This window comes from Carassius carassius, chromosome 34, assembly GCF_963082965.1.
Source record: "Carassius carassius chromosome 34, fCarCar2.1, whole genome shotgun sequence".
Lineage (NCBI taxonomy): Eukaryota > Metazoa > Chordata > Actinopteri > Cypriniformes > Cyprinidae > Carassius > Carassius carassius.
Genome location: NC_081788.1, coordinates 12,968,855 through 12,982,483, shown reverse-complemented (window position 1 = coordinate 12,982,483; position 13,629 = coordinate 12,968,855). Strand labels below are relative to the sequence as shown.

The 13,629-nt window shown below is 34.4% G+C and overlaps 2 protein-coding genes and 1 pseudogene across 2 annotated transcripts; 2 read left to right on the top strand and 1 right to left on the bottom strand.

The window, feature by feature from the left end:
* Positions 1-2,610: 2,610 nt before the first annotated feature.
* On the top strand, positions 2,611-3,822 carry LOC132114879 (rano class II histocompatibility antigen, A beta chain-like). Its single transcript, XM_059523253.1, has 4 exons — positions 2,611-2,673; positions 2,914-3,177; positions 3,326-3,607; positions 3,695-3,822. The coding sequence occupies exons 1-4, from the start codon at positions 2,616-2,618 to the stop codon at positions 3,820-3,822; spliced, it is 732 nt and encodes a 243-aa protein (XP_059379236.1). The 5' UTR covers positions 2,611-2,615.
* Positions 3,823-5,278: 1,456 nt separating this feature from the next.
* Positions 5,279-6,818, bottom strand: LOC132114425 (H-2 class II histocompatibility antigen, A-U alpha chain-like). Its single transcript, XM_059522529.1, has 4 exons — positions 6,706-6,818; positions 6,093-6,356; positions 5,614-5,895; positions 5,279-5,536 (listed from the first exon to the last, which is right to left on the bottom strand). Exons 1-4 carry the CDS (start codon positions 6,767-6,769, stop codon positions 5,415-5,417), a joined length of 732 nt encoding a protein of 243 aa, XP_059378512.1. The 5' UTR covers positions 6,770-6,818; the 3' UTR covers positions 5,279-5,414.
* A 2,196-nt stretch (positions 6,819-9,014) lies between these two features.
* LOC132114877 (SMH class II histocompatibility antigen, beta-1 chain-like) lies at positions 9,015-9,415 on the top strand (annotated as a pseudogene).
* Positions 9,416-13,629: the final 4,214 nt, after the last annotated feature.

Here is a 13,629-nt window from a genome sequence, read left to right as displayed (position 1 = left end):
AGCCGAGGGTTTATCTAGGTTGGTTTATACCGCTAAAGTGCTAGATATAACCCCCTCGTTTAATTAAAATGACAGATACCAAACTTTTTTAATTTATTTGGAAGAACAAATCACACTTTATTAAAAAAGAAAATATTTGTAGATCAAAAATTGATGGAGGATTGAATGTTTTAGATTTTAAGACATCTAACACAAAATTTAAAATAAAATGGCTCCAAAATTATTTAAAAAATAAGCAAAGTAAATGGTATACAGTACCTAACTTTATATTTCATGAATTCAAATTGAAATGTGATTATGATATTAATAAAATCGCCATTAAACTTGCAAATTTCCACAAACAAGCATTACTTTCATGGACTCTTATGTATAGTCAAAATGCCCCCCACCCCCCATAAATGTAAGATATGGAACAACAAATACATAAGGATTAGAAACAAATCAATATTTTTTGAAGATTGGTTTGAAAAGGGAATTATTTGGGTTAAACAGCTGATCAAAAAAGATGGTGTTTTATACAATTATACTGAATTTGTTCATATTCATAACTTTTTAGTCGATCCTATCCAATACTGTTTGGTTTTACAGGCAATTCCCAAGGAAATTTTGAAATTTTGGTTATTAGAAGGTAGTAATAATTATTCTTTACAAACAATTGAAGAATTTACTTATTGTATTATGATGCAGGGCAACGATTTCACAAGTTTTGGATGTAATAATATTTTTTTACGCTCCCTTTTTCAATCTAAAAGTATACTTGCTGTTATTACTCTCTGGAATTCTCTATTTAAAATTTTTTTTTATTGGGTTTACCCAGTTAAGTCACCTGTGGTACAGCGTTTCAAAGTGAATATGGAAGATATTTGTGTTTTTTGTCAAATTTCCCCTGAGACTATTATGGTAATCATTTATTTTGGGAGTGTCCCAAGACCCAAATGTTTTGGAAAGAACTCAGTATTTACTTACAAAGAAAGACTATGCCTGTTAACCTTGAAGAAATCGATGTTATGCTAAAATGTTTTTAATTTGATGGTGATAGAAGTGTTCTGTTTATATTTGATTCAATTATTATAATTGCCCGTTACTATATTAATAAAGTCAAATGGAATGAAAAAAAGCCACATTTTGAAGAATTTAAAATAGATATTAAAATATATTTAGAGACAATATCCAAATCAAACACTTGAAAGCAATAAAAAACTACACAGTTGTTTAATAGATACAAATTCATGTAAAAATACCTTCTCTCTCTCTCTCTCTCTCTCTCTCTCTCCTTTTTTTTTTTTTTTTTTTTTTTTGGGGTACTACCCCTGACATGTATGAAATGTACTCTTGTTTGTAATCTATACTCTGTTCTTGTTAATATTCAATAAAAAAAACAAAAATAATAATAAAATAAATAAAAACTCATTAAGACTGAAGTCTGTTTCTATCACAGTGAACTAGATTTAGGGCTGTTAGTTACACACGTAGGTCTTTATATGAAGAAAACTGTATTTACAAATATGTAAAAAATTACAACTGTATTACACTAGTAGTATAGTAATGTAGTATAGAAGTATTGTGATAGTGTTGAATCTGTTTATTTTGAAACCGGACTTGTGCATACCGTGAAGAATAGTTTGTCTTGAAGTAGTGTATATCAGTGTATCCACACCAAAATATAGAACAACATCACATAAACAACATTAATCAATAAAGTTTAATAACAACCATTTGCAAAGCAGAGACGATGACCAACAACTACTGAAAGATGAGTAGTAATAACATCTTTACTTGATCTAAATGTCAGTTTATGAAAGGGTCTAGTTTATACATTGAAACCTGAAGTCACAGTATTTTTAACATATTTTGCAACGCAAATTTATACGTCATCTGTCCATGACAACAGAACTAACAACAGTGTCAGTGCTAGTGTATCAGTACAATTATATCCATTTTTTCCCTTTGCCAATAAAAACTGCTCCAGTGGCCAAAGCCAGCAGCCCAAGAACTTTTGCATACAGCAATAAATGGAGATATGATGGTTAGTTGATATTAAGACCGAAATTATAGGAAGTTATAGGCTACAAAGCATTTGTAAGTTCAACAAAATAAATTCCTGAAATCTGTCATGCATACAGAATTTTTTCTCTCTCTGAAAGAAGAAGAAGCAGCAGCAGCAGCAGCAGCAGCACAATGGTGCAGTTAGACCATATGACTGATATGATTGTGTTCTGATTATTCATTCCACTGGTATGTCCTTTTGAAGTTGAAGTAGCTTAAAGGGTACATAACATACACAGTTTCACCTAATCTCATGTTAATCTTGAGTACCTATAGAGTAGTACATCCTTCATATCTCCAAAAACTCTTTAGTTTTATCATACACAGTTCATATTTGACTGAATTCATGTATGTATGTTCAATGTATGATTTAGACCAGTGTTACATCATTTATTGAAACAGGAGGACCACGATGTGTATTTGAACGACAGCAGGTTTTGCAATGCAAATGTACATATGATATGTCAGTGTTTCATCGTGGGTGGGATTATCATATGCAGGCATGCTGTGTTTCTGTACACAGGTATATTTTTTCACAAGGCACACTTATCAGCATAGCAAATAGCAAAATGAAGTACAATCGTGTAGTACATCTCGCAATGTTTTTTTCCGCTTTGTTTGAAAAAGGTAAGAGAAGTTTTATATGTACAAAATACCTGTGTGTTCAAGTGGATTAATCTGAAAAACAAAATACTTACAAATACAAATCTTGAATAGCAATTTCATTCCTTTCAGTACTTTTCTCAGCATCTGGTGTGAAAGATCACACTTCTAATTCACAATGACAGTTTCTGGCAATTAGAGCAATTTATTTGTTTTTAATCAGATTTGAAAAAAAAATGTTTCTCTCTTTTCTTTCTGTTTCAGCACATGGATATTTTGGATATGTTCAAACTCTGTGTCGAGTAAGCTCCATAGAAAAAACTGAGTTTATCTACTCAGTCACCTACAACAAGATTGAATATATTAGATATAACAGTACTGAGGATAAGGCTGTTGGTTACACTGCATTTGGAGAGAAATGGGCTGAAGAATACAATAAAAACAAGATTTTACTAGCACAGGCAGAATTTGGCATTAAAAACTGCAAAGAAGCTGCACAGATTATTGTCCCTAATGCAGGGATGACAGGTGGAACATGTATTTATTTCTTCATGTGTAATTCTTAATATTGAAGTCTTGTGATATTATAATTATTATTATTCTTTTCAGACCCATTTTGGCTTTTTGGTTTGATATGAATAAAAATCATGTCTAACTCTTTCTTTCACTTGTATAGTTAAACCAGAAGTCATTATCCGGTCAGCCAGGGAAGCTACAGGGAATGAGAAAGCTGTTCTGGTGTGCAGTGCCTATGACTTCTATCCCAAACACATCAAACTGACGTGGTTAAGAGATAATAAAGAAGTGACGGCTGATTTGACGTCCACTGAGGAGCTGGCTGATGGAGACTGGTACTACCAGATCCACTCGCACCTGGAATACTTCCCTAAACCTGGAGAGAAAGTCTCCTGTGTGGTGGAGCACGCCAGCTCCAACAGACCCATGATCTATGACTGGGGTGAGATCAGTTATGATGACTTTAAGGTGTTAACAATCAGTTTATTGCTTCACTGGACATATTTAAGATTTTTCTTTCATTGTACAGATCCTTCTCTGTCAGAGTCTGAAAGGCCTAAGATCATTCTTGGGGCTGTGGGGCTGCTGATAGGGGTTTTTATGGCAGCTGGAGGACAGATCTACTATAAAAGAAAACAAACAGGTTGGTATTCATAGTACAGAATGAAGACAGCCTTTGGTGGTGTAATAAAATCTCAGTACGATCTCTGTAAATATCAATTGAGATGTTGGAAATGTTGTTCTCCAGCCTGCTTAATTCCACTACAAACAATGAACGACACTGAACAGCAGTAGGTGTAACATCTGAGTGTGCAAAATCGCTTCATGGGAACCATGTGTGACAATAATCAGACATCAGGCCCCTATATGTCTCATTTCCTGATTGTCCAAATCTGATTTAATATGCAACAGTCTCTTCAGTTAGTCTATTTATGAATAAAAGCTATTCTATGCTCTATATAGTCACTGTCACATTTCTAATGGTTTTTGGGCTTCTGACTACCTTATTACGATTTTCATTTCAAGTGTTTTTTTTTCTCCTTAATAGTATGGAGCCCTTAAACTTTTGCATACACACAAAAAAACTTTAGTGCAAGCATCCATAAAGAACTTCAATGAGAAACATTTGGTTGCAAAAAAAAAAACAAAAAAATTGCTTTTTTTAATTATTTTTTAAAAGTATTTCCCTCTTAAAATCTGTAAGAAAAAATATTCAGCTACATGCAGCTATGATGTAGTAAGTTTATATTAAAATAGTTCATTTATATTAACAATTCCTGGTGTGGGTTTTCTTGTCTATTATGTTTTGTTTTCAAAGAAAATGATATAATTATGCATGGAGTCTACAAGCAGGGTCTAACTACTGTATGCTACTAGCCAAACCTTGATCCCTGTTATGTGAATATTCTATAAAGCTATCCATTAAGGTGTTTTTTTTTTGTACTGCAGCAGGGATTCCCTTTACTGTGGATCATAACTGAAGCCAACACAAACATATTAGTGCTGTATTATATGCTAGTAGTAATCCAATATAAATATATTAACTCTTCTAAACTATTTGTTTAGGATTACACTTAAGATGTTAGGATCTATAGAGACCAATAGATATTTTTTGTAAAAATTAAAGTCTAATTTGAATCAGTTTAATAATGTTTTTACTCTACATTTGTGCAGTTTTGGGGGAATTTCTGGCATGTTTAAAATTTATATAAATAAATTAATATTTTCTTATCCAAAATAACAACCATTTATGTAAAATGCACTTTTTTCCCTTTTTTCTTTTGCAAATATCATTTTGGGGTCAAAAAGACACTGAATAGTTTAGGCTTAATTCTGTTACTTTGAAACCAGACTAACGTTTTGTATATGTGTCTTCTGGGAGCAATTTAATAACATTAAAGAATAAAATAAAATAAAATAAAATAAAATAAAATAAAATAAAATAAAATAAAATAAAATAAAATAAAATAAAATAAAATAAAATAAAATAAAATAAAATAAAATAAAATAAAATAAAATAAAATAAAATAAAATAAAATAAAATAAAATAACAACTGCTTAAACTATATAACATATTTTTATTTATTTATTTTTTCTTAATTTAAATTTCCAGTTTATTATGCAGGTCTGGCCTAGATTATGCATTGAAGCATGTGGAACATTCAGTATTTTAACAGATATTACAATGCAAATTTACATGGCATATTTATGACAACAGAACTAATAAGTGTTTCTGGTAGTGTGTATAATTATATCCATTTGTTTCCTTTGGCAATAAAAAAGACTCCATTGACGAAACACAGCAGACCAAAAGCCAGACCAGCTCCACAGAACACTGATGGACCAATACTGGGCTCCATTATCTCTACATCTGCACACAAAGACATGGATATTTGTGAATCATGTGTTTTTAAAAGGAACTGTCAATACTGTCAATATTAAACCCACCCCATGTTCTGGTTTGAGGTTGTTGAAGGGCTTTGTGCTCCACAGAACAGCTGTAAATGTCTCCTTCCTCTGGAATGAAACTCAGTCGAGAATATACATGAAAGTTTTTATCTTTGTTGGGGTAATATCTGCTGAGAGTTGATTCATCTGTCACATTCACATTGTTCTTGGTCCATGAGACTCTGACAGGTGGAGGGAAGAATCCAGATACCAGACAAATAAGGGTGTTTTTGACATTTAATTTGACATCATTCCTGGAGTAAACTGAGGTCCAGGGGGGTTCTGAAAAATGTTATCACTGCAGTTGAACTTTATGTTTGTTTTTCAATAAACGTCTTTATACTTCTCTGCATTTGTGATGTATACCAAAAAAAAAAATTATATTTTAAAACATTCTTATTAAACTGACATAATTAAAAGTTTAATCCAAATGTGTTTTACATTATTACTGTGTGGAGTAAAAAAAAGAAAAGTCTTACCAGTAGATTCAGATTCATTAACAGAGAGCATCTTAGAAGAAGCATCTTTGCACAAAGGTGTTAATCCAATATCAGTGGGGTTCAAATGTTGCATGGCTAGTGATTCAATACCAGGAATACTATATACTATATCAGGTACTAAGATAATTAGTTTCTCCTTTTCTAAGTCCATGTATGCAGCCAATTCAGTATCATAAGTGAAGAGAATTTCATTACTTCCTGGTGATCCAGTGCAAAATTCAGTCAGGCCAAATTCAATATAACCTAAATATTTCAGACAGTGTAGAAGATTTGTTACATTTCATCTAAAAGTTTTTAATTAACAAATTCTTTCATTTAAATGAATATTTAAATTAAATCAATATGATAATTTCTGCAATGCACAGTGAAACAAAAAAAGTCTTTCAGTCTTATACTAAACAGAATAAACCAATAACTCATGTTTTAACATGAAAGTATTACAAATATCATGGAATCTCCATGAACAGGAAGATTATCAATGCTATTCACACTACACATATCAAAAAAAAAAAACCTTTTATAGAAACATTAAAACATTAAACGTTATATTAAACCATTATTAATTTAAAATTGCAGAAAAGGATTTACTTACTTTGGCCCTCAGTACATAGTAAATAGGCAATGAAAAACATTATTCCACAAAATGTTTCAGCCATGTTTGTTCACAGGAGTGAGTTCAACCATAGAGTGGCTGGATGGTTTCACCTACACACTTTATTATTCAGTGTGGTACTGTGGTCAGTCATGAACTGGTTATTCTGGTTTAACATGAATGGCAGATTGTACCATCACCCATGATCTATAACTGGAGAACTGAATTTAAAGTGTTAATGATCGGTTGTTTGCTTCACTGGGCATTTTACATATAATTTTCTATCCCAGTCTGTAAGTTCTAAGACCATTCTTGGGTCTTTGTGGCAGCTGGAGGACTGATAAATCTACTAAAAAGCAAAATACACAAGTTTGTTAGAATGAGGACAGATTTGTTGGGCTGGTGCTAGGATATATATATATATATATATATATATATAGCCTACTGTGCAAAAGTCTTAGGCCACTAGTATTTTACCAACAAAAAAATTTAAATGGTATTAAGTCAGTTATTTCTATGTTTTGCTGTAGTGTGTCAGTAGGAAATATCAGTTTACATTTCCAAACATTATTTTTGCCATTAATTGTAATAATCCAGTGAGATTTTTGTTTGCACAAGGAGTCTGACAGCAGCCAGTGCTCCACACAGAGAACTGATCTCATCATCATCAGTCTGTCTGGAATAACATTAAGAAACACACATTTTATTTTATTAATTAACTTCTATTAACTTAACTAAATTAAATCAACATTTGGTGTGTCCACACTATGTGTAATATATATATATATATATATATATATATATATATATATATATATATATATATATATATATATATATATATATATATATATTGTCCTTGGTGCACTTGTGCATTGTTTTTCAGGTAGCTTTGCAGGCAGGTTTCTTGAAGTGTCTTTAATATAGATTAAGAGTTTGAAAATGTTGTAGTTTTGGTGTTGTCTACAGGCTTTACAGACTTCCAGTCTTCCACTGCAACCAATAAACAAGACTAAACAGCAGGTCTTAAAGCAACATCATTTAACTTTTGATCGCGGTTCCCCCACGTGGTTGATAAGCGTAATTATCTGTTACAAGTGTCGTAAATACTTCCGCTGTACAAGGGTTAAGGCTAGATGGCATACAGCAAAAGCTACTGGGCATGCGCACATCAATATAGCGTAATTTTTCTCACACTTTTCCCCTTGCAATTTATTTTACTCACGAGTCTTGAGTTTTCATCAAAGTTTTAAGACTGATGTTTCAGCTGTTAACCACCAGAGGTCACTGTCACCTATATTTTGACTGTGCCTTTCCCATTATGACATTCATTGTTTTATGGCTGCGTTTTCCAAGACCATCGCAAGCATAAGTAGATTTAACTATTGCCACTAATGCTCTCTACAGTCTAATTACTGATCTAATCCTTCTTAAAGCTATAGGTTCCAGGTTCTCATTCCATTTTAGTGCTTTTTCCTCATTTAGTCGTGTAGTCAGGAATCAGATTGCTGTTTCTTCATGTGGGATCTTTACATATAGATTATAACTGCTTGTATTAGCCTAACTGTTTACAGTCACAGTATAAATGTATATAAAAAAGTGTCAGTTGTTTTTCTGTGTCCTTAATAAAGATTAAGTTAAGACTATTAGTATAGTGATGCACGTGTTATGACAATAAACGTTTGTCATATTCTTTTATCTTGAAACAAGACGGACGATTTACAGTCAAGAGTGTGACTTGCAGTGGTATCTATCAATTTAATTACTTGTACATTACCTGTGGTTTATTGTGATGTTGTGATGTTATTCTGACAGCACCCATTCACTGCAGAGGATTCACTGGAGAGCAAATGATATAAATGCTACATTTATTCAAATCTGATAACAGATTCATCTTGGATGGCCTGACAGTGAGTACATTTTCATTTTTGGGTAGGATAATATACAGATAAAATTGAAGATAATATACAGATGAAATTGTTAAACCTTTTGGTGTTCGTATATATATCATGTCCTCTTATTTCTGTATCATGGTGTATTGGGATATTGCACAATTGTAGTTACCTGATTAAAATAATGCATTCTTTGGTGCTCATTCTTAGGAGTCAGTATTCGAGTCATGTGATGTGATGCTCATTTGTGTTGTGTTGCATGTGTCTTTGAACCTGAGTATGGAGTAAAGCATGCTTGATGGCATTTGTTGTTTGTCTGCCTCTCTAATCCACAACTTGTGTGTTTTATATATGTTTTCCTTTTCTGCAGTAAAACCATATGTCATTATCCAGTCAGGCAGGGAAACAGAAAAATTAATGAGAAAGCTGATCTGATGTGCAGTCTGGTGTGACTTCTACCACAAACACATCGAACTGATGTGGTTGAGAGATGATAAAGAGGTCACAGCTGATGGGACGTCCACTGAGGAGCTGGCTGATGGAGACTGGTACTACCAGATCCACTCCCACCTGGAATACTTCCCTAAACCTGGAGAGAAATCTCATGTGTGGTGGAGCATGCCAGCTCCAATAAACCCATGGTCTATCATTGGGGTAAGAACAGCTGTGACGGAATTAAAGTGTTAAGAAAAAATGATGATTCAAAACTTGTTTGAAATGGGCAGAATGTCTTTTGTTTTATAGACCCTTTTCTGGAGGACTTTGAAAGGAATAAACTCATTACTGGGGTCGAGGGGTTGGTGTTGGGGGTGGTTTGATCTTCTACAAAAATATTACACAGGTTAGTGTTATACACTGTGATAAAGAAACATTATCCTTTTCTATCAGTAACATAGATTGAGATGTATGTGGCTGGTTTAGTTGCTGGTGAGTTAGTGGTCACTGTTGCACAGCTGTTAATGCCCTACCATTCAAAAGTTTGGAGTGTCTCTAAGATTTTTTTATTTTTTTGAAAGAAGTCTCTTATGCTCACGAAGGCTGTGTTTATTTGATAAAAAATTGAATAAAAAACGTAATATTGCGAAATACTGTTACAATTTACATAACTGTTTTAAAATGTCATTTATTCCTGTGACGCCAATAGGGATTTCGCCTAGGGAATCAAAATGGCTAGAAACTGCCCTGCATCAGATTGTTTTGATGTTAAGTTGATAGCAGACAAATCTAGGCTAAGTGAGGCTTTAAAAAAAATTATGACATATGCTTATCATAAGTTTGACTTTCTCTCATTCCGTCCATCAAAAGTTTTCTCCCACCGCCCTGGGACTGGTGGCGTTGGCCTTTGATTTTAATACTGAGAGCATAATTTATGTAAGATGTTTGAATAGCTTTTTGAGTGCGGCTAGATTAAAGGGAGTTCCATGTAATGGAACAAAAAAAGCATCTGCAGATTTTATTTAAATATATTTCAAACCTCCAATGAATTGGATAGAGTTGACAAAGGCAGAGAGGGAGGTAGAGTTTTGGAAAACACTATTAATTCATTGTGTGCGTGTGTTTGTGTGTGTGTGTGTGTGTGTGTGTTTGTGTGTGTGTGTGTGTGTGTGTGTGTGTGTGTGTTTTCTGTGCCCTGTGCACTTTCATCTGTTTCTCCATCCTTAAATGATGTTGACCCTTTTTTAGTTAGCATGAGAGGACTGTGTACTAGTGATATGTGTATGTGTTGTACTCCACATCATTACAACCATTCAAGAATGCCTTTTTTCTGTCTTTGTTCTATGTGGCAGATAAGTTTAGTTTTCACTGATTCATTGATGCATAAACCAGATTTATTAGCATTCAATATTTGTCAGGGAATCTGCAAGTTGCACAACTTTTTTGTTATCCTTGTACTGATTCAACAAGATGTGTTCGCTCTCTCTCTATACAGGGGTTTAAAACATAGTGTGAAACAAATATTTCTTCATATGCCTGTGTTTAATACTTTATAGATAAATATTGGCAATCTGTCCCTTATAATTCAGCTTTGCGTTTGTTCAGTTGTCTCTTGCAATAGTAAAAAAATTGTAAGTGAATAGGATGGATCTTCTTACCATCAGTAGTCTTGCAAGACTCGACATTTGGTGTAAAAAAGCAGACCCCTGCCCTTTGTGCATGGATGTGGGGATCTTTATGTACACCACAGCATACTTATTATGAAAGTAATGTAGGCTACGTCAAAGAAATATAATTACGTGTGATCTAAATGTTGTGATTTCATACACTGAAGATGAAAATGAAAATGCACTATAGTTTGCATTTATATTAAATGCAATTAGATGAATTTCCTAATTCATACATTTCATTAAAAACATTTAATTTTAAGAAATGTAGCCAAACTTAAGTGACATTATTTCAATAATATATCTGCAAATACTGTTTTTAAAATACTTAATTAAATTTAGCACAATTCTTTTTCACAGGTAGACGTCAATGATAGGGTCATCTAGACTTGTCTTCACTTTTGTAAATATGTGTCTGTGGTCATGAGAGAAGTTTGAATATTGTCTTATCTGATTTGTTAACTAATTCTTTTGAGTGTGATGTTGTCAGTGATTTGTGGATCCCGTTCACAAAACCAGTTTGAATTATTTGTGCATGAATCATTTCAGTTCTTAAGTGCAACTTACTCAATGATTTGGTCGCAGTGGTTAACATTTTACTGGGGAGGATTAGCAGTGAGGAATGACTTAAATTTCAACCAAAAATTCATCATATGGCTAAAAATCAGAAGACCTTAAATACAGCCAAATGGACCACTTTAATGGTTTTTGTGTGTGTGTGTTCTTTTTGAAGCTAGAAAGCTTTAATCCCTGTTCATTGTAATAGCGTGGAAAAGAACGACTATCACATTCAAAATCTCTCATTTTGTGTTAGAAGAATTTTTACAACAAAATTTAAGTTTATGGTCTGACGTTTTCTTTAACTTGAAATGTGCTGCTCTTCAAAGTTTTTTCCATAATAATAATAATAATAATATACATATAAAGACACATGCACACAAAATGGAGCAGGTGGAGGGCTAATCTAATATTTACATTACCATAACATTTATATTTAGTCATTTAGCAGATGCTTTTATCCAAACCAACTTACAAATGAGGACAATAAAAGCAGACAAAACTAACAAAACAGCAACAATATATATTAAATAATATATAAGTATAATGGTTTGTCCTAACTCAGTACAAGTATATATATATATATATATATATATATATGTAGCAGTACTGTTTACTGTCTGTTGGGGTTACTCCATATGAAGGGGGAGTGCCCTTTAATTACGTTCTCTGTGTATATAGGGGTGTCGCTATGTGCATGCGTTCTCTCTCTCTCTGCGTCATCAGAGTGAGACACCGTGTTTCCGGCGGGACTCGTGAATGCTGTAGGGTAAGAGCTGTTGTCAGCGACTATACTAGCATGGCTCGTTTGTGGGGTTGTCTCACAGGGATTACATGATTTTATCTGTTAAAGGTTGGACGGAGGAACTCCGTGTGATGTCGCCATTTTAATGAGTGCTTAATACCAAGCTGGTTGGGTGCCGTGTGAATCTCACTACCAGGTGCGGGCCAACGTGCGCAAGACGTTACAGTGGGTTTCCTCTGGGTTCATCTAAAACGCCGGGTGGATGTTTCCCTTCTGCGGTTTGCATTGTGTTTGCTACTTTTTCTGACTCCCGTCAGACTCTTCACCGTGATAATCACACTGATTATTACGTGAGGCGGGGCTGTTCCGAGTGTGTCTCGCTCATTGAACTGGCGAGCGCGCTTCATTGACTGGTTTCAGCTCGTGTGTGACGCGCTGCTGCTTAACCCCGCGTCTCGTCCTTTGTTTACGTTCAGCGCGCGCTCCATCAGCTGGGCCGTGGACTGCCTGTGGGCCGTTGGCACGGTACATTATTGACGGTGTGTGAGTAAATAAATTGAGCCATAAACCTCCAGTGGCGCCCAAGTACTAGAACCGCCACTTAACTGTCACCAGCTCCTTTACATTTTGTTGTCTTTAGTTTGTGTTTTTTTGTGAGTTCACTGTTTGTGGGCTATATATCCTTTCCCTTTGATTTGTGTTTGCTGAATGTGTTATTCATATATTCATTTGGTGTGACATATTCACTGTAACCACGCTTATTTATGAGTATGTTTCTTGTGTGGATAATCTGAGGGCAGGTGCTCATTATACCAGTGTTTGCTGTTTTGCCCATTTCTGTCCGCCCAATATTGTAGGGTGGCCGGACGCGACACCTTAATCTGATGCGCCAAACTGATTGTGGTGAACTCTTTTAAAATTGTGCCTTAAACGGCCAGCTGCTTTGTTTAATGTTTTAAATATTGTGTGTGTGTTTCGTGTTATTTTCCTTTTTTTCTCTCTCTTCAGAAATGGGGCAGCCAGTGGCAGAGAAATAAGCGTCTCTTCCTGATTGTGGTGGTGGGTTCTTTGGCCTGAATGCTGTGGTCACCGTGAGGGGTGCAGTGAGTGTGCAGTGAGTGTGCAGTGAGTGGGCACGTATGATCGCTATATCCGTTCTGCTAAAGCGAGCCAGTGCCCCATTCTGAAGTGAGCGTCCGTATCATTTTGTGTTTAGATTATGTTTATTGGTGTTGTATTGAATAAAATTTAATATGGTTTTATGGAGAAAATAAAGCTTTGTACTATTTTTCTACACATCCATGTCTGATATCTGACTCTGATCAACGAACCTCTGAGCCTTAGTTAACCAAAGGGCATTTTTCCCGGAAAGAGGCCCCCGGGTGGCGTAGTCGGTGACTCTTTTAGTATACCTCTAGTCAAAGCTGCCACATATACACACACACACACACACACACACAAAGAAAAACAAGTAGATAGAATAGAAAAAATAGAAAGCTAGTATTGTTTTTTAAGATAAATAAATATAGTAGAATTAGAAACTGATGTGTTTTAGTCGTTTCTTGAAGATGGCTAAGACTCTGAGCTGTTCGGATTGAGTTGGGCAGGTCCTTTCATCAGGAGGGAA

What these genes read in the sequence shown, in the direction of transcription:
- LOC132114879 (XM_059523253.1), top strand. Translation starts at nt 2,616, where the DNA reads ATGAAGTACAATCGTGTAGTACATCTCGCAATGTTTTTTTCCGCTTTG. An exon ending in TTCCGCTTTGTTTGAAAAAG is followed by an intron (nt 2,674 to 2,913) that starts GTAAGAGAAGTT and finishes TTTCTGTTTCAG; the next exon opens with CACATGGATATTTTGGATAT. An exon ending in CCCTAATGCAGGGATGACAG is followed by an intron (nt 3,178 to 3,325) that starts GTGGAACATGTA and finishes TCACTTGTATAG; the next exon opens with TTAAACCAGAAGTCATTATC.
- LOC132114425 (XM_059522529.1), bottom strand. Translation starts at nt 6,769, where the DNA reads ATGGCTGAAACATTTTGTGGAATAATGTTTTTCATTGCCTATTTACTA. An exon ending in TAATGAATCTGAATCTACTG is followed by an intron (nt 5,896 to 6,092) that starts GTAAGACTTTTC and finishes AACATTTTTCAG; the next exon opens with AACCCCCCTGGACCTCAGTT. An exon ending in ACCTCAAACCAGAACATGGG is followed by an intron (nt 5,537 to 5,613) that starts GTGGGTTTAATA and finishes CTTTGTGTGCAG; the next exon opens with ATGTAGAGATAATGGAGCCC.